General features: G+C 35.0%; 1 protein-coding gene across 6 annotated transcripts in view; it reads right to left on the bottom strand.

Annotated features, from left to right (window-relative positions):
• Nucleotides 1–19,869, bottom strand: part of LOC128216947 (dedicator of cytokinesis protein 3-like) — a 186,104-nt gene that overhangs the window by 49,905 nt on the left and 116,330 nt on the right. For all 6 annotated transcript variants that reach the window (XM_052923696.1, XM_052923698.1, XM_052923697.1 and 3 more), the window contains 4 exons: nucleotides 12,942–13,040; nucleotides 5,457–5,517; nucleotides 3,803–3,928; nucleotides 356–559 (listed from right to left, as the gene is read on the bottom strand). In XM_052923696.1, coding sequence (XP_052779656.1) covers nucleotides 356–559; nucleotides 3,803–3,928; nucleotides 5,457–5,517; nucleotides 12,942–13,040 — 490 coding nt within the window. The remainder of the gene's footprint in view (nucleotides 1–355; nucleotides 560–3,802; nucleotides 3,929–5,456; nucleotides 5,518–12,941; nucleotides 13,041–19,869) is intronic.

Genomic DNA, 19,869 nt, shown 5'->3' with positions numbered 1-19,869 from the left:
GATTTACCATTTTTACAACTTTTTTATTTGTTGTCTTGGAAAGAGCAAATTTGCGTAATTATCTGTAAACCAATGATATAAGATTGCTGACAAAAAATCAGATCGTAGATTTTTATATTTCCGTTCGAAAATTAATGATTTATGGCTTAAACCGTTACTAACAGTTTAAGAAAAATACATAAAACATCAATTTTTGAACTTAAATATAAAATTCTGGAATTTTATTTTTTGTCAGCAGTCCTATATAACTGATTGCCATGGATTTTCCCAAATATTTGCTCGTTCCAAGACAAATATTAAAAAAAGTTGTCAAAACGTTCAATCTGTGAGAGTGTAGCTTTAAAATCATACATACCAAAATATCGCCTAATTTCTTATAGCTGAAATTCCTCTCGTAATATTCTGCAAGATCTTTACACAAAGGTAGGGCGTATTCCCAGACTTTTCCGCGATCAAACGAGTTGATGATCTGCATATAGAGCATTTCCTTCCTGTCCTGTTCCCGCTGTTCCCGATAGTTCATCTCTGCCGGCAATATGTTGTCACTCCAATGCAATACCTACATTTTATTCACAATGGGTCAATTGTTCAGAATCTTGTTAGACTTAACATAATTGTAAATGGAAACTTTAATGTGCACACTTATGATCTGCCATATTTCTAACAAGATTTGAAACAACTCTTTCAGTCGTTCTTGTTTTATTTAAATGTGTCAGCACATAATAATGGTTAACAACGATGCGGTTTACAACATTGTTAACTATAACGAAGTTCCTAACAATTGGCCCATTGTATTATTAGTGCATTCACTTCGAAATTCAAATCTAATTTTTTTTAATGAAAACATTTTTGACAAAGTTCAGCCATTTCTTGACATGAATGAAGAAAACACAATTATAATACACAGTCTGTATGTCTAAGATACATTCAATCATTTGGTCTGGTGAAAAAATATTAAGCTTCCAAAGCAATTCTAATTAGAAATAATAATGAAAGACAATACTTTTTTGTACCTACAAAAATTCATTCCAGATTCCTGAAGTACTTACTACAAAAGCTCCCAGGCCCCTGCTGCCCACCCCAACCCCTGCCTCACACTAGCATTATAAATCTAAGACTAGAAGCGCCGCAATGCGACAAAACCAGGTTTTTGTTATGGGCAATCAGAAATTATAGCCAATTAATTTGTTGTATGACTTGTTACCCAATAAAGTAAGAAAGTTTTGTTTTTCTATAAATCAACAGAAAAATTAACTTACCTTGTAAAATATTCTCAAAAAATCAGTTGTCTGCTTTTTGAAAAAAAACTTAAGTTTTTAATTTACACTCAACAAATCAAGTACCTTGACCTTCTTCCCCACCCTCAAAAGCAAGTTCAATCTGCAGCTTCATATAAGCTATATTCACACTAAGATTCATCACTATCCATCAATTTTAACTAAGTTGTTGGGCAGAAAAACATTTTTCTATTTTTAGGAACAGTGACCTTGACCCCACCTCCCAAGCTATCTCTTCACATAAGCTACCTTCGCTCTAAGTTTCATCAATATCTATCAATGCTAACTAAAGTTATTGGGCAGAAACCATTTTTCTATTTTTAGTAACAGTGACCTTGACCCCACCCCCCTCAAAAGAAATTCCAAGCTTGCTCTTCACATAAGCTACTAGTACCTACACACAAAATTTCGTCAATATCTATCAATCCTAACTAAGGTTATTGGGCGGAAACCATTTTTCTATTTTTAGTAATAGTGACCTTGACCATAGCCCCTCCCCACTCAAAAGCAATTCCAAGCTAGCTCTTCACATAAGCTACCTAAGTTTCCTCAATATCTATCAATGCTAACTTATGTTATTGGGCAGAAACCATTTTTCTACTTTTAGTAACAGTCGACCTTGACCTTAGCCCCACCCCCTTAAAAGCAATCCCAAGCTAGCTCTGTACATAAGCTACCTACACACCAAGTTTCATCAATATCGGTCAATGCTAACTAAAGTTATTGGGCAGAAACCATTTTTCTATTTTAAGTAACAGTGACCTTGACCTTAGCCCCTTCCCCCCTCAATAGCAATCCCAAGCTAGCTCTTCACATAAGCTACCTACACACCAACTTTCATCAATATCTATCAATCCTTACTAAAGTTATTGGGCAGAAACCATTTATCTATTTTTAGTAACAGGTGACCTTGACCTTAGCCCCATCCCCCTCAAAAGCAATCCCAAGCTAGCTCTTCACATAAGCTACCTACACACCAAGTTTCATCAATATCTGTCAATGCTAACTAAAGTTATTGGGCAGAAACCATTTTTTATTTTAAGTAACAGTGACCTTGACCATTTTCCTATTTTAAGTAATAGTGACCTTGACCTTAGCCCCTCCCCACTCAAAAGTAATCCAAAGCTAGCTCTTCACATAAGCAACTTACACACCAAGTTTCATCAATATCGGTCAATGCTAACTAAAGTTATTAGGCAGAAACCATTTTTCTATTTTAAGTAACAGTGACCTTGACCTAAGCCCCTCCCCCCCCCTCAATAGCAATCCCAAGCTAGCTCTTCACATAAGCTACCTACACACCAACTTTCGTCAATATCCATCAATCCTTACTAAAGTTATTGGGCAGAAACCATTTTTCTATTTTAAGTAACAGGCGACCTTGACCTTAGCCCCAATCCCCTCAAAAGCAATCCCAAGCTAGCTCTTTACATAAGCTACCTACACACTAAGTTTCATCAATATCTGTCAATGCTAACTAAAGTTATTGGGCAGAAACCATTTTTCTATTTTTAGTAACAGTGACCTTGACCTTAGCCCCACCCCCCTCAAAAGCAATCCCGAGCTAGCTCTTCCCATAAGCTACCTACACACCAAGTTTCATCAATATCTTTCAATGTTTACTAAAGTTATTGAACAGAAACCAATGTTCGACGCCCGCCCGCCCGCCCAACGACAACCTCATTCTAATAACCCGGTTTTCGTTGAAAACCTGGTTAAAAAACTGTTGACAAACAGGATAAATAAATATGGAGATGGTTTCAGAAAACATTCGCTCATATAAGATGAGTATGTGCAGATAATTACCAATATTTACACCACAACTTTCATTCCTTAAATAAACTGCCTTGTGGCAATTGCGGTTATCATCCAATGAACGCAACATCTGCGGATATGTTCGGATCCCGAATCACCGCATAACAATATACATGGAAAGTGTTTATCTTGTTATTGTGCCAGCAGGTACCGTAAAAATGAAATAAACATTTAATAGAGTGTTAATATATGATATGTTAAATGTGTTGTTGCTATTAGTGCTTCAATTTTACGTTTAAAATTTCAAGTGGTTGATCTTTCCTGCGTTAAAGGGACGTCATTTGAAAAAAACTGTTTCAGGTTACAGTCGGGTCATTCTATTTATAGAAAGGGTGCAAAAAGATTACTTTAAGGTTTTCTGAAATGAAATGAAGTATTTTTAACAATTGTTGAATGAAATAATGAACTATTGGTGTAAATATAAGAAATGAATTGCGGGATTGATGTCATTATAGGGGATATGAACGCAATTGGGCTGGCCAAAGTATGCATGGAGTCCTTTGGACTCGACACACTTTAACCTGCCCAATTGCTTTCATACCCCGATAATTACATCAATCATGCAATTCATTCCTTAATTATATTACCTTTTAATTACAGTATGACACTTCAATGATGGTATTGATATATAATTGATTTCTTCTGAATGAAGAAATTAAGTGCATTTCAGTATATCATTCAAGCCTGGCATTATGTGATATCCTGCCTACCTTTGCATACAGCTGTAGTGTGAGACCGGCCTCAGCGTGATTGTTAGCCACCATATGCAGCTCATGCAGCTTGTTCACGTACCGAATATACATCTCCTCACGCTTGATCTCATCTCTGTAGAAGTTCTGGAAGATGTAATATTACATCCTGCTCATTATGATGCAAATCTGTTGCAAAATACAATGAGGACCACTTTGTGGTGGAAGTGGTGGTGGTTATGTTTGTTGTGGTGGTGGTGTTGGCCATGATGGCTGAGGCATTGGTGGTAGTGTTGGTGGAGCAGTGATGGCAATGGTGGTTGTTGGTGTTGGTGGTAGTTGTTGTTGAGTAATGCTTGTGGTGGTGAAGGTGATTGAGTGATACCAGTGGTGGTGAAGGATGTGGAGTAATACCAGTGGTGGTGAAGGATGTGGAGTGACACCAGTGGTTGTTGTGGACGTGAAGTAATGCCTGTGGTGGTGGTGGTGGTGGTGGTGGAGTGATACCAGTTGTGGTTGTGGAGGTGGAGTAATGCCTGTGGTGGTGGTGGTGGTGGTGGTGGTGGTGGAGTGATACCAGTTGTGGTTGTGGAGGTGAAGTAATGCCTGTGGTGGTGGTGGTGGTGGTGGTGGAGTGATACCAGTGGTTGTTGTGGAGGTGGAGTAATGCCTGTGGTGGTGGTGGTGGTGGTGGTGGTGGAGTGATACCAGTTGTGGTTGTGGAGGTGGAGTTATGCCTGTGGTGGTGGTGGAGTGATACCAGTTGTGGTGGAGTGATGGTGGTGGTTGTGGTGGTGGTGGTGGTGGTGGTGGTGGTAGAGGGATGGTGGTGGTGGAGTGATGATGATGATGATGTGGTGGTGGTTGAGGTGGTGGAGTGATGGTGGAGTGATGGTGTTGATTGAGGTGATTGAGTGATGCCTATGGTGGTGGTCATGTTGGAGTGATGATGGTGGTGGAGATGGTGGAGTGATGGAGATGGTGGATTGATGGTGGTGGTGGAGGTGGTGGAGTGATGCTATTGGTGGTGTGGGTGATGGTTGTGGAGTGATGTCAATAGTGGTGGAGATAGTGGAGTGATGCCGGTGGTGGTGGAGATGGTGGTGGTGATGGAGGTGGTGGAGTGTTGCTTGTGGTGGTAGTTGTGGAGGTGGTGGAGTGATGCCGGTGGTGGTGGAGGTGGTGGTGTGATGGTGGTAATATAGGTGTTGGAGTGATGGTGGAGTGATGGTGATGATGTAGGTGTTGGTGGTGGTGGTGGAGGTGGTGGAGGTGGTGGAGTGATGCCGGTGGTGGTGGAGTGATGGTGGTGGTTGAGGTGGTGTAGTGATGGTGGTGGTGGAGATGTTGGAGTGATGCCTGTGGTGGTTGTTGTGTTTGAGTGATGCCAGTGGTGGTGGTGGTGGTGGAAAAAGGTTTATTAAATTTCTATAAAAAAAAAAAAACATTGAATATTTAATTACTGATTTTGACATTCAAATACCAAATGTTCAATCGAATATTTTAATATTTGAATATCCGTTTGCATCCCTAATATACACACAGAAAAACATACTTGTCAACATCCCTCTGTATAGACAAATATGTTGAATGTAATGAATATCCCCAACCCGTAACCCCTCCCTGTCCCCACACTCCCACATACAATACTTAGGTACTTCAATGTGTTACTGACCAGTATATTGAATGTGCAGTGCATCCTCTTGTCCTTGTTTTCATCACCATCAACCACTTGCCTGAAACAATGATTGATGCATACGCTTAAACAAAACTAGAGCTATCACTGAAGGTGATTAATACCCCCGAACGCCGCCTCTCATTATGATTTATCACTGCATGAAGTTTTATGCTATTCCATCTAGTAGTTTTCAAGTTACTGTCTGGACAAAAGTTTGACAAAAAACAAAACAACTGAAAAAGGCAATAACTCTGTAATTTGCTAAAAAAGTGTAGTAATTCATGTACACTGAACTCCTTCTCATTTTGCTGTACCATTGTATAAAGTTTTATTACATTCCATTTGGTAGTTTTCAAGTTATGCTTCGGACAAGAAAAAAGTAACAAAGGGCAATAACTCTGTAATTGGCTGATATAGAATTGCGGTTCCTGTACACTACACTTCCTCTCATTATGATCTATCACTGTATGAAGTTTGATTAAATTCCATCCAATACTTTCAAGTTATGCTGCAGATAAGAAAACAGTAATAAAAGGCAGTAACTCTGTAATTAGCAGAAATAGAATTGCAGTTCCTGTATACTGCACTCCCTCTCATTATGATCTAGCACTGTATGAAGAGATATTAAATTCCATCCAATAGTTTTCAAGTTATGCTCCGGACAAGAAAAAAGTAACAAAGGGCAGTAACTCTGTAATTAGCTGAAATAGAATTGCGGTTCCTGTTCACTGCACTCCCTCTCATTATGATCTAGCACTGTATGAAGAGATATTAAATTCCATCCAATAGTTTTCAAGTTATGCTCCGGACAAGAAAAAAGTAACAAAGGGCAGAAACTCTGTAATTAGCTGAAATAGAATTGCAGTTCCTGTATACTGCACTCCCTCTCAGTAGGATCTAGTACTGTATGAAGTTTTATTAAATTCCATCCAATAGTTTTCAAGTTATGCTCCGGACAAGAAAAAGTAACAAAGGGCACTAACTCTGTAATCTGCTGAAATTGAATTGTGGTTCCTGTACACTGCAATCCCTCTCATTATGATCTATCACTGTATGAAGTTTTATTAAATTCCATCCAATAGTTTTCAAGTTATGCTCCAGACAAGAAAAAAGTAACAAAGAGCAGTAACTCTGTAATAAGCTGAAATAGAGTTATGATTCTTGTGCACTGCACTTCCTCTCATTGTGCTTTACCATTGTATGAAGTTTTAATAAATTCCATCTAGTAGTTTGCAAGTTAATGTCTGGAAAAAATTGACAGCAAAAAAAAACAAATAAAGGGCAATAACTTAGTAATAATCTGAAGTAGAGTTATGGTTCTTGAACACTGCACTTCCTCTTATTGTGCTTTACTATTGTATGAAGTTTCAATGAATTCCATCCAATACTTTTCAAGTTATACTCCGGACAAAATAAAGTAACAAAGAGCAATAACTCAGAATAGAGTTATGGTTATTGTACACTGCACTTCCTCACATTATACTCTATCATTGTATGAAGTTTAATCCAATACCATCCAGTAGTTTTTAAGGTATGCTCCGGACAAGGAAATTGCAACGGACCGACCGACAAAAACCGACGGATGGACCGACCGACCTACCACAGGGTGACTCCAATATACCCCCTTCAAACTTCATTTGTCGGGGATATGATAAAACAACAACTTGATTGTCTGATACCTTAATGGATACTGAAAAATGTTCTCAGATATTTGACCGGCATGCTGACATATAATAGTATTAGAAGTTGAGTGTACCAATCATAGTGGCCATAGTTTGCATTAAGTTAAACCTCTGATGACAAATATAATCTGATTTGAAAGCTTGTGAAAACAATCTGCAATGATGATGGCAAAAGTGGTAGTGAGTGTCTCAGGGTGACTGTATGTATGGTTATCCTTCAGGCATGGTTATTATTCAGGCATGGTTATCATTCAGGCATGGTTATCATTCAGGCATGGTTATTATTCAGGCATGGTTATTAGTCCTTTTATGTGTTTATGCTCAAGAGACAGTCCAGCAGAAGAGACAGCCAAATCCAGTCAAAAGAAGTCCAAATGCGATACCATAGCTCTTTTTGATTAAACCCCTTGGTGCCTTGTATTTATCCCATTGCCATGGTTAACTCATAACGACTCTCTTTGTGCCATTATGTGTAATGTTTTTGGTAAAACTTTTGCCAAAGTAAATGTTTTGTAAACAAAAAAGAATTTACAATTGAAAGCAATATTTAAAACTGTGAAATAAGAATACAGTCATCATGCATCGCAATTTATATAAAAACTCACCTTAACAAGGCTCGATATGCCTTTTGAGTTACCATGCTTCTACAGAAAGGCTTCACCAACACCATGGTATATTAATCTGGATCTATTTTTCTTTATTAACACTTATATTTAGATAACTCATTTTTATGAATACACTCCAGAAATGTTCTGTTCCAGACAACAACTTTTGTTTTACCTTACCAATGATATGAGCAGTAAAGAACACTACATGTGCATGACTGACAAAAGTGCACAACAAATGGCGATGGCAGAATAAGTCTTAGAATTTCACGACATTATTTAACCCCCTCCCATAAACACCCATGAAAATGTGGAGGAGTTGCCACCTTTGTACCAAGCCTTCAAGTGACTTCGGAAGTAATTTAAAAAGCTGAATGGATAGTTTCCTCTATTACTCTTGTATTTCAAGGGCTCTGTAAAGTTTGATGCCATTAAGATTTCTACCAAAACATCCTGGTGTGATCCTGCTTACAGATTTGCAAGTGTCAGTAAGTGTATAAAGGAGCATTGCACGTTCTAACCATGTCTTTCATTAGAGACAGTATGATTTTAATATTTTAATTATACTTCTTATTCATGACGAAAGTTTGAAGCAAATAATGACAAAATCTCATCGACAATATTTTTTTAAACATGGATTCTAAAAGTAATTTGGTACAGAAAAGTAAGAAATGTAATTGACAGTGATCAAACCCAGTCAATTTAGCCTTTTTGGTTGTAGATGTATATTGTGTAGGGCTTTTGACCTAGATTTTGGACCAATCAAATGTTGTTTATAAAATGCTGCATTTAAATTGAACCAAACAGTAGGTTTTGATTGGTTTATGTTAAAAAAAGGAGAGGCACCTAATATGTGTATTATTAAGGCATAATCAATTTTTAACCATGTCTTTATTGTCATTAAATGACAGTAAAACATAGTAAATAGATGATATTTTTTTAAGTTTTGTACAAAAATTACCACATAGTTCATAGTTTTTCATAAATTTATCATCCTAAAAAACTTCTTCCGAAATGTCAGTTGAAACGCAAACACATTAATTTCAGAAAATATAAAATAATAGGAAGTTCAAATAAAGTCAAATAGATTATCTATTAACGTTTGCATCAACGAGGAATAATTTATGTTCTTAAATGCGTTTAGAAATGACAAAATAAGATATAACAACAAACAGTTTAGCAACCATTCCATTTGTGTGAGGAAAAATGACTATAAATACATCAGCTTTTCCCTAAAGATAAGTGTCAAAGATCTATTTTTTGACCTCAGATGACACATTTATCATCTGAAATTTCATACACACATTTTTTTAAAAAGTGAACTAAAATTTAAATTTAAATCCAGAACAGGGAAAGATGTTTCCAAACATTTTAACTAATGACTTCTTTAGTTTTACACAAGATGACTCATATTCACAGCAGCCTAAGATACAATGCAGATAAATTTGTGGAACAGTTTTATGAAAATTTGACAAAATCTTTTGAATTTATGACATGGAGAAAATATTTCTTAAGATTTGACCTACTTGACCTAGCTTTGGACCTCAGGTGACCCATATTTACGAATGTTTCTGACAACTAATGTTCAGAGACAACATTGTAGACACATTTAGTATTCTGACAAAGTTTAATAAAAATTGGATAAAAAAATATGACTGTACATAGTTTTTAACCTGAGGTGACCCATATTCACAAATGTTAAAGACAACATGATGAAAAGTATTCTGACAAAGTTTCCTAACAATTTGATAAAAACTATTGACTCTATGACGCCCGCCCGCCCAAAACCTGCCTGATTTTAGCCATTCTTTAACCTGTAATTTTTTTTATGATAAATCCAGCTTAAAATCAAATTAGCTACATTGCATGCATGCTTTTTATTTATCAAGTATTAATAAAATCAACTTTAATAAGAATTATTTTTATCAAAATGCTTTTTCTTAAACTATTTTACAGACCATCCATTTAAAAGCCGCAGTGCAACATGTTGTTTTTTGTCAACTATACTACAATTCCCAGAAGACTGCCATTTATGTGTAATAAACAAATACATCTTTTCTGTAAATCGGAAAACTGTTTTTCAGTTGTTCTCTTCCACAAGGTTTATCATTATTAAAGATACTTCTTTTTTCTATGTAAAACTGTGTACATTTGACAATTATAACAATCTCAGTTTTAAGTTCTCTTTTCTGCAGCATCTGTTTAGAAACAACTGTTTGGCATCTGTCAGGAGCTGTCAAACTTGATTGGGTGGTTAGGATAAATGGGAAAATTAATGATTCCAAGATTTCTTTGAAATATTCAGTTTTATTTCTCTTCGAGCAATTTTTCTAAGCATTCTAAAGATTTGGAAAATACACAAAAGTGACAATTAAAAGTTATCTTAACTCGTTTTTTTAACTCAATAAACAATTGATGTCAATAACAATAATAACCTTGGACACTATCTATATAAATTTGCCTATCAATATAATGAAAAATGAACTTAAATAAAAAAAGTTTACTTTAACCAAAACATGCATACCTAGCTATACATACTGATATTTTCAGATGTCCTGCACACAAGATGTGGTTTTAAAACCCTAAAATTGAACATCTTTTTTGGAAAATAAATTACAATTAAATGCACAATACATTCTCATATAATATAAACAATTAAATCATAATGTGTCAATATTAACATCATTGAATGGATCATTTTCTAACTTCACAATTTGAAAGTTTTGTCTGAAAATAGATCCAGACCCTATTCTAGAAATAATTGATTACAAAAGAAATTGTAAATAACCAGAAAGTTGGCCGGAAAATCTTTATTATTCTAGCAGGAAGCTATTACTTATAATGACAACAATCATCAAGGAGAAATTCCAGGAGTTCAGTTATCTGCCAAACTTCAAACAAGAAAAACTTATATTAGCCATGAGTTTGTTGGTTTTTTTGTGAGAACATATAATTTGAACATTTCCATTGCCCTCCCAAGCAGGACATTCTAAACACTCCATGCCAACACTTTAATTTTGCTTCAACATTTTAACTTGATAACTTTTTCTATTGTTCAAGAAAATATATGTGGAGAACTAATTGTAATGTTAAACTATGAACACAGAACAAACACTAATTTCTCTCTAATATCAGTCATAAAAGAAACTATAGGTTAAAGATATACATGCACTTAGTAAACAGAAGTAGATCTCTGCCATAAAAGAAACTATAGGTTAAAGATGTACATGAATTTAGTAAACAGAAGTAGATCTCTGCCATAAAAGAAACTATAGGTTAAAGATATACATGAATTTAGTAAACAGAAGTAGATCTCTGCCATAAAAGAAACTATAGGTTAAAGATATACATGTGCTTAGTAAACAGAAGTAGATCTCTGTCATAAAAAAAACTATAGGTTAAAGATATACATGAACTTAGCAAACAGAAGTAGATCTCTGTCATAAAAGAAACTATAGGTTAAAGATATACATGAACTTAGCAAACAGAAGTAGATCTCTGTTATAAAAGAAACTACTAAAAAAATATACATTAACTGAGTAAAGATATACATGAACTTAACAAACTGAAGTAGATCTATGTTATAAAAGAAACTATAGGTTAAAGATATACATGAACTTAGTAAACAGAAGTAGGTCAGTCTGCCTAAAAGAATGAGGACAAAATGTGTCAACATATAAGTTAAACATCCATAAAACAGCCATTTTTCTCAGTATCAGGAACTTTCACTTTTTCTCTTATTAAAGCTGCAGATTTACCATATTTACAACTTTTTTATTTTTTGTCTTGGAAAGTTTTTGCGTAAATATCTGCAAACAAATGATATAAGATTGCTGACAAAAAATCAGAGCGTAGATTTTCATATTTCCGTTCAAAAATTAATGTTTTATGGCCTAAACCGTTATAAGAAAAATGCATAAAACATCAATTTTTGAACTTAAATATAAAAATCTGCAATGTATTTTTTGTCAGCAGTCTTATTTAACTTGTTTCCATGGATTTTCACAAAGATTGGCTCCTTCCAAGACAAAAAAAAAAAGTTATCAAAACGTTCAATCTGTGAGAGTGCAGCTTTAAAGGTACATGGTAAAGATAGATGCACATAAGAAAGTGTTTTTTAACTGGGGAATTTGTGGCCACGTAGCTATTAATTGAAAACCCCATTTATAAAGGCCTATATTTTTTTATTAGACTAAGTAAACAAATCATATGCTTTTCTTACTATTTGATCATTAAAGTAAAATGAGTATAACATAATGATGCATTAAAACTGATTTCAAAATTTAAGAGTTCATAAGGTACGTTTAAACACAGTTAAACCGAAGTCGTTGGGAACCAGATAAAAACTTTGGATTAACGATATTTCAGGTTAACAATTATTAGAAAATAATAAGAAAATGACAGCATTTATGAATAATTAGTGACCTTAAAATATTTCATTGTGAAGATTGCAATGTCGGCTACTTGTTACCAACATGTTGCATCATTCAGTATACATGCACTAAAAATAAACTTAGTTAACTGGACAGTATCGTTCAAGTAATTCTTTAAAGAATGATGTGATGTCTCGCTGCACTTTGTTTTTATATTTCTGCTGGTAAGTTTTTGAATAGTGGCACCACTTAACACCCTTTCTTTCACTTCTGATCAACTTATCCTCCCAGGTTGGTTACTGGGACCTTCTCCATATTGTTCGGCAGCGGTTTAGATAGACAGTTCAAATGATGTTCAGATAGTGTAAATTAGCCATTATATGCAATATAGAAATCGCTTATTATCTGACATTGATGTTTGTTACATACACCTGTTCAATGTCATTCTTAAACAAGTGCTTAATGTGCTTCATTATCACCTCAAACCATCATGCCCGCATGCTATCCATGATGCCCACATGCTATCCCCTGGTGCCCACATGCTATTCCCGATGCCAGCATGCTATCCCCGATGCCCGCATGCTTACCCCGATGCCCACATGCTATCCCCGATGCCCGCATGCAATCCCTGATGCCCGCATGCTATCCCCAATGCCCATGTGCTATCCCCTCAGAGAGATATATTTGTATGGTAAAATTGAAGTGAATATGTAAGGACTTTCCGAGTTATGCTCCAAACAAAAAATAAGTATGAAAATAAACAAAGGGCAATAAGTAAAAAAATACTGCACCCAGAGTTATGTAATGTGTGTAGCAACTCACCTGTAGTCAAGAAGGCGTTCCAGGAGGTGGGTGACGGACAACACAAACTGAGGGCCATTCTCCTGCAGGTTTGGCTCCGACTGCACACGCTCCAACAATCTGGAGAAAAACTTCATCCCGTTAGTCCTCTCACACTTTGTATAACAAAACACAATGACCTCTTAAGTTAGTCCTCCCACACTTTGCATAACAAAACACAATGACCTCTTAAGTTAGTCCTCCCACACTCTGTATACAGAACAAAACACAAAGACCTCTCAAAAATGCACTATTTATCAGTCTCTTCCATTCTCTGGAAATCCATTTTGATTGGAGTCAATTTTCATCCTTTTCTTAACTCTGGCAATTAGAAAACTTAATTGCATTTGTTAAGTGTTAAAAATCAAATTATTTTCCATGAAAAATCACTAACACCATCGGCTGGTTGCCTATTACAAGAACAGTACTGTTAAACTTCAAAACAGTTTCAATATCAAGTCAAGTATTATCATAATGATAGGGAAATTCTCTTTTTCCTGTACAAATTCACAGGCTGGATAAACAACTGCTGGACATAAATATCACTTATATCACATAACTTCAATGTGAAGAAATATTAACAAGAATCATCACACGAAAATGCTGCCAGCCATCCAAACACAAACAATTTATACTGAGCTTTAATTCCAAAGCCTAGAGCCTCTCTCTCCTGTGTTTCATCAGCACAATGGGGGGAAATCCCACTGGAAGACTAAACAACACCTCAGCACTCTCACAGCCACACCATCCTAACCCTTTGGGGTTAAGCTTCATGTAGCCATATGGAAAGGTGTGGCGGAAATATATTTGCAATTAAACAGTCTCCTGAGGTATTTAGGAAATTAATCTGGTCAATTGTTTGTATAAATCATTAGGTAAATATTAAGATGATAGTTTGTACATTGGCTCTTTTTGTAAACTTATGCTATTATATAGATATATACATGTACAAGAAAGACCATTGATGCAAAGCATCAAAGGGCGCCGTTTAATAGTTTATGCTTTTGTTATATGTTTAAAAACAATGAATAGGTACGGTCAACGAGCATATGATGATGCAAACAAACTAAGGGAAAAATGTTCTTTTCTGGGTGTAAGACTACTACCCAATGTTTAATCTCTAATCAAAACCTTTTACTTTTGTAGAGATGTCACAGGAGTGACGAATACCCCAGAATGCCACCTGGAAACAGGAATGGGAAACTAATTCTTTGAAATCCATAACTTCGAGGTTATTGTACACTGCACTTCAACTCATAATGATTGTCCAAAGTATGTTGTTTAATTAAAATCCATCATAGTAATTTAGAAGTGAGGATTTGAACAAGAAAAAGTAACGAAAGGCAATAACTCTGTGATAGTTACTGTTTAATTGATAGTTACTGTTTAATGAAACTACAATATAAACTTCTGTCAAAAATGGAAGCTACTGGAAAAAGGAAGAAAGAAATTGTGCCTCTGGATGGAATCAAACCACTGCCTTGATTTTGTAGTTCTGTCCTAAATATCAACATAGAAGTTAAAGAATTAAACTTGATGAGTTTCCAGTGGAGATTTTCATTAGGGGTGTGTTAGCTTAATATACATGATACGATTATGGTGCTTGTGCACTTCACTTACTCTCATTACCATCTATCTATATATTTACTTAATTTTATTTCAATCACATCAGTAGTTTTAATTATGACACATTTGTGGTCCCATGCTTAACAACGAATATAACTTTTAATGAATAAATCATATAGACTTCTGTAAAAAAAAATGTTAGCTACTGAGAAAAAAAGGGAGAAATATGTTATGTGTCTAGCTGGAATCGAACCGCTACCATGAAAATATCAAAAGTTTTGCAGTCCTCTGCTTAACAACATAGGCTAAAAAATATGTTAAAACAGGCGTCCCAAGCAAGCGTGAACATCACGTTAACCAATCACATGACTGACTTGACCAATCATTTTGTGCGACTGTGTATTGTTCTAAAAATAAAACAACTCGGGACAATCGTTATGAAATTTTACTAATGTCAACTTCAACACATAAACAAATAAAGTACGGTGAACATTTAATTCCGATATCGATAAATTAAAGAAAACAGCTTAGCTCATTATTTATCAATGCAATAAACTTGATTACAGGTAACCAATCGAAAAACGTAAACAAATAGGGAACAGTTACTAAACTTATTTGTCGTTTTTCTGAAAAAATTGTTTTGAAGATAAATTGAAGACAATCTTTCTAACCATAAAAAGCATTATTAAACCCCCATGCAATGCCCATCCATTTGCATTTTTTAAATCATAATAAAATAATAATAAAAACCAACTGTCAATTGGATTAAAAACCGCTCCTTAGTAACCGCTAACTAAAAAAAAATTCCATCCAATAATAGGCGCGCACTTCAGTGCGGCGCCAATAAATATTACTGAAGCATTGATAACAACATTTAGATTTTTCAAAAAATGCTACAAATCATCACAGCTATTAGGTATCTCTTTAAAACCATTACATCTAAAGAATCTAAAAATGAAAAATCTATTTTTTTAAAGAAGAAGAAGCACATTACAAGATCCTATCATTAAACATTTAAGAGCCTACAATGACAATTTTTTGTCCAGTTATTCCATTAATTCTTATTTTGTACACTTATTCCATTAATTCTTATTTTGTACCCTTATTCCATTAATAATTATTTTGTACATTTATTCCATTAATTATTATTTTGTACACTTATTCCATTATTAATTATTTTGTACAGTTATTCCATTAATTATTATTTTGTACAGTTATTCCATTAATTGTTATATTGTACAGTTATTCCATTAATTATTATTTTGAACAGTTATTCCATTAATTATTATTTTGTATACTTATTCCATTAATTATTATTTTGAACTGTTATTCCATTAATTATTATTTTGTATACTTATTCCATTAATTATTATTTTGAACTGTTATTCCATTAATTATTATTTTGTACAGTTATTCCATTAATTATTATTTTTTATTCCATTAATTATTATTTTGTACACTTATTCCATTAATTTTTATTTTGTTCACTTGATCCTTAAACTGCAAAATTGTTAACAACCAAATATCTGTTGTTGTAATGAGGAAAACTTTAAAACAGTAACAGAGCATTCATCCTGCAAAAATAGTAACCCATGACAAAAATTGGGCCAGTATAAAACAGCCGAATCACATTGGCAACTGAAAACACCTGAAAACTATGAGCCATAAAAAGTTTGAGCCAAGCAGAATCACATATTTCCATGTTATACCTTGAAACCTCTCAAAAGTCAAATTTTGTCTCGTTTATTTTCCCCATTACTCATCTCTAAGAAAGAAGGTTATTAATACAACATATTGCCTAAGACAATCTCTACTTCTTAATCAATAGGATTTTACTAAGTATCTGCTAACTGGCTTAAAATGTTGCTTACATTTTTATTGGCTGCAGTATTTGGCTTGATTAATCATGCAATTATAGCATGTAAAGTTTGTACATACGGGCCAGTGTTTCATTATGGCAAACTGCTTATGAAGTAAATCATTTTTATATCAGGGCTTCCAATTTGATTTGAAAGAACGGCAAGGTATGATCGAAGGATTTAACAACAGTTTATGCAATGAGTCAATTGCAACCATGGCCCCCCCCCCCAGGTCCAGGGGTATACCGGGGATAGCCTGGGCTGTGTTTTTATCTTCCAGGTGGCCCTGCAGTGCCAGGTAAATGCAGTGGTTTTGTCTCTGCGCAAAAAAATAGCGGGGGAATGGGCCTTACCGTGCATGGTATTTGGCGGGGATGTTACCAGCAGTTTGTCCCCGTAGGACTTTACCCGGGCATGGCTTAACCGAAAGTCAAAGTCCCCACTATTCCCGGACCTGGGGGGTGGAGGTGGGTAAAATTTAAATTGACTGGTGCATTAGATATGAAGCACTGTTTCCTTTTCTGATCTGTCTGAAAATATTATTTCAAACCTATTCAAAAAATCCTGCTTGACATTACTTAATTGCACTACAATTTTTTGCAAACATTAAAAAATACCTGAGACTTCACTATTACGGCTGTAGAATGTGAATCTTATAAGGAAAAATAAAAATCAAGTATGCACTTCAAAGTATGAGCAAATGTATGAGTCTCAAAGAAATACTAAATAGCCAAGCTTGAAAACAAAATACCAGTATATCAGACATTAGCAAGGTATCTGGTATTATAGAATAAATGAGTTGTATGTCCAACAATTGCCTTCCCTTACTTTGTTTTATTTGTTGATTATTTACTGTGAAACCCTACCTTAATTAAAATTCGTCTGTGGCAAATAAATTGCTGCATTCATTATGAGAACATTTTACTCTAACTCCAGTCTCGGGGAAATTTCTGCATCCTCCCCACTCCACCCCCCCATTAATTTTTAAATAGCCTCAAGCCAAAGATAAATTCAGACATTATTATAATTTAAAACCTGTTTAAACCCTTTAGCAACTAGGCCCAGCAGGGGTTTTCTTTCTCACAATTTACCAGAAATTTACACTTTCATATTTTTTTTATTTCTCTATGAAATATATTCCAACATGAAACAATGAACTTGAAATGTTGAAACAATAGTAACACTGGAAGCAGAAATGCTCCCTGGTAGAAGACCACTGGTAGCATTATTATACACAAGTTGGAAAAAATCATAACATGGAACGATATGAGCAGGCTTGGAAATTAAATTTTCAGCAATGAAATAAAAAAGCAGCAATTGAATTCACAAATATCAGTAGAAGAGGAAAGTTCCAGTTTACCCTGATTATGGATCTTCAAACCTTTTATAATGTCACAGACATATATCCATAAAGCTTCATTTCCATCTCTGTAGAACATTCCAAGATAACAAGCACAGGTTGTTGAAAATATAAGGTAAGGTCAGATAACTAAATAAGCATGCAGGGTAGAATTATTGTTCTATGGTAATACACTTCCTGTCATTGCCATCTACTTTCGTACCAAATTTCATTTGAATCCCTCAAGAACATTAGATATAGCCCGGACAAGCACCAATATATGTAAAGGATAGCATTATGAGTCTTTGGTACTGAACTTCCTTAAATCCATCTATCTGCATTCCAAGTTTCACTTCAATCCCTTGAGTACTTCCAGACAAGCACCAAGTGTAAAAAAATATCAGGTAAAGGGAAGGTATTTAAGGGAAGATAATTTTAAACATTTGCAGGGCTGTGTCATGGTTCTCATGGACTGAATTTCATCTCCTTGCCATCTATCTATATTTGTAGTTTCATTCCAATACCTTTAGTACTTTCCAAGATATTACCATCAAAACCCCCATTTGCAGAAACTTTCAGATGAAAGGGAAGTTTCAGAGGAGATAAGAAAAAAATGCAGGGCAGGATTATGGTACTGCACTTCTATCTAAATTTCAAGTTTCATTTTAATCTTTTTCGTATTTTCAAAGATATGGCCTGGACAATAACCTATTATAACAAAAACAAGAGGGCCATGATGAAAAACATACCGGTCAAACATGTTGCCTGGATAATCACTGACAGGACTTGTCACAGTTGCTTGCACACTGACAGGCCTTGTCACAGTTTGCTACACACTGACAGGACTTGTCGATTGACAGCACACTGACAGAATTTTGTTCAGTTGCCTGCACACTGACAGGACTTGATGATTGACTGCACACTGACAGGACTTGATTCTCATACCTGCACACTGACAGGACTTGATGATTAACTGCTCTCTGACAGAATTTGATTCTCATATCTGCACACTGACAGGATTTTGTTCAGTTGCCTGCACATTGACAGGACTTGATAATTGACTGCACACTGACAGCACTTGGAACAGATACCTGCACACTGACAGGACTTTTTTCAGTTGCCTGCACACTGACAGGACTTTGTTCAATTGCCTGCAAACTGACAGGACTTTGTTCAATTGCCTGCACACTGACTAAACTATGTTGAATTGCTTGCACACTGAAAATACTTTTAGTATAGATACACAAACAACTGACAGGACTTTGTTCAATTGCCTGCGACCTGACAAAACTATGTTTAATTGCTTGCACACTCAAAGAACTTTTAGTATAGATACACAAACAACTGACAGGACTTTGTTCAATTGCCTGCACACTGACAAAACTATGTTAATTGCTTGCACACTGAAAGAACATTTAGTATAGATACACAAACAACTGACAGGACTTTGTTCAATTGCCTGCGACCTGACAAAACTATGTTTAATTGCTTGCACACTGAAAGAACGTTTAGAATAGATACACAAACAACAAACAGTGCACCATCAATAAAATCAATCAACTGCCTTAAGCTCTAAAATCAAATAGCAGTACTTATTCACTTTCTATTATTGCTTCTTCCATCTAGGACAGCATCACATTCCTACAAATAATGTTAATAAAGTTTGTCAGTATAAGGCTTATTCACTATCCACAGAGAAGATAATATTGTAACTTAGAATAATCTACATGAAGTTTACAATATACAACATGAAGTTCAATGGAAAAGTCTGATTATTAAATTTATCATTGAGTAAAAATGAAATTTCTTCTGAAGAATAAAGTGTATAATAATTGTTTTAATCTATGAACCTAAAAAAAGAACAATAATTACCTTAGAGACTTCATAAAATATAAAATCTATTCCCTTGTTAGTAAAAATAAAAAGTAGTGAAATATCCAACAAAAAGGGAGACCATATAGCAAGACTTGCTGCCCTTGTTTCAAGAGTAAGCTTTACATAACTATCAAATTTTAACAAAATGTATTTATAATGAACTTGTAACCCACGGGGTGAGTCCAATTTTTCTCCAGGGGCATAATTTGAATAAACATGGTAGATAACCAATAGGCAATGTTACACACCAAATATTTAAGCACTAGGCCTT

This window comes from Mya arenaria, chromosome 14 (genome assembly GCF_026914265.1).
Source record: "Mya arenaria isolate MELC-2E11 chromosome 14, ASM2691426v1".
NCBI lineage: Eukaryota > Metazoa > Mollusca > Bivalvia > Myida > Myidae > Mya > Mya arenaria.
The sequence above is the reverse complement of the archived record's forward strand: the minus strand, read 5'-3'. Positions and strand labels throughout refer to the sequence as shown.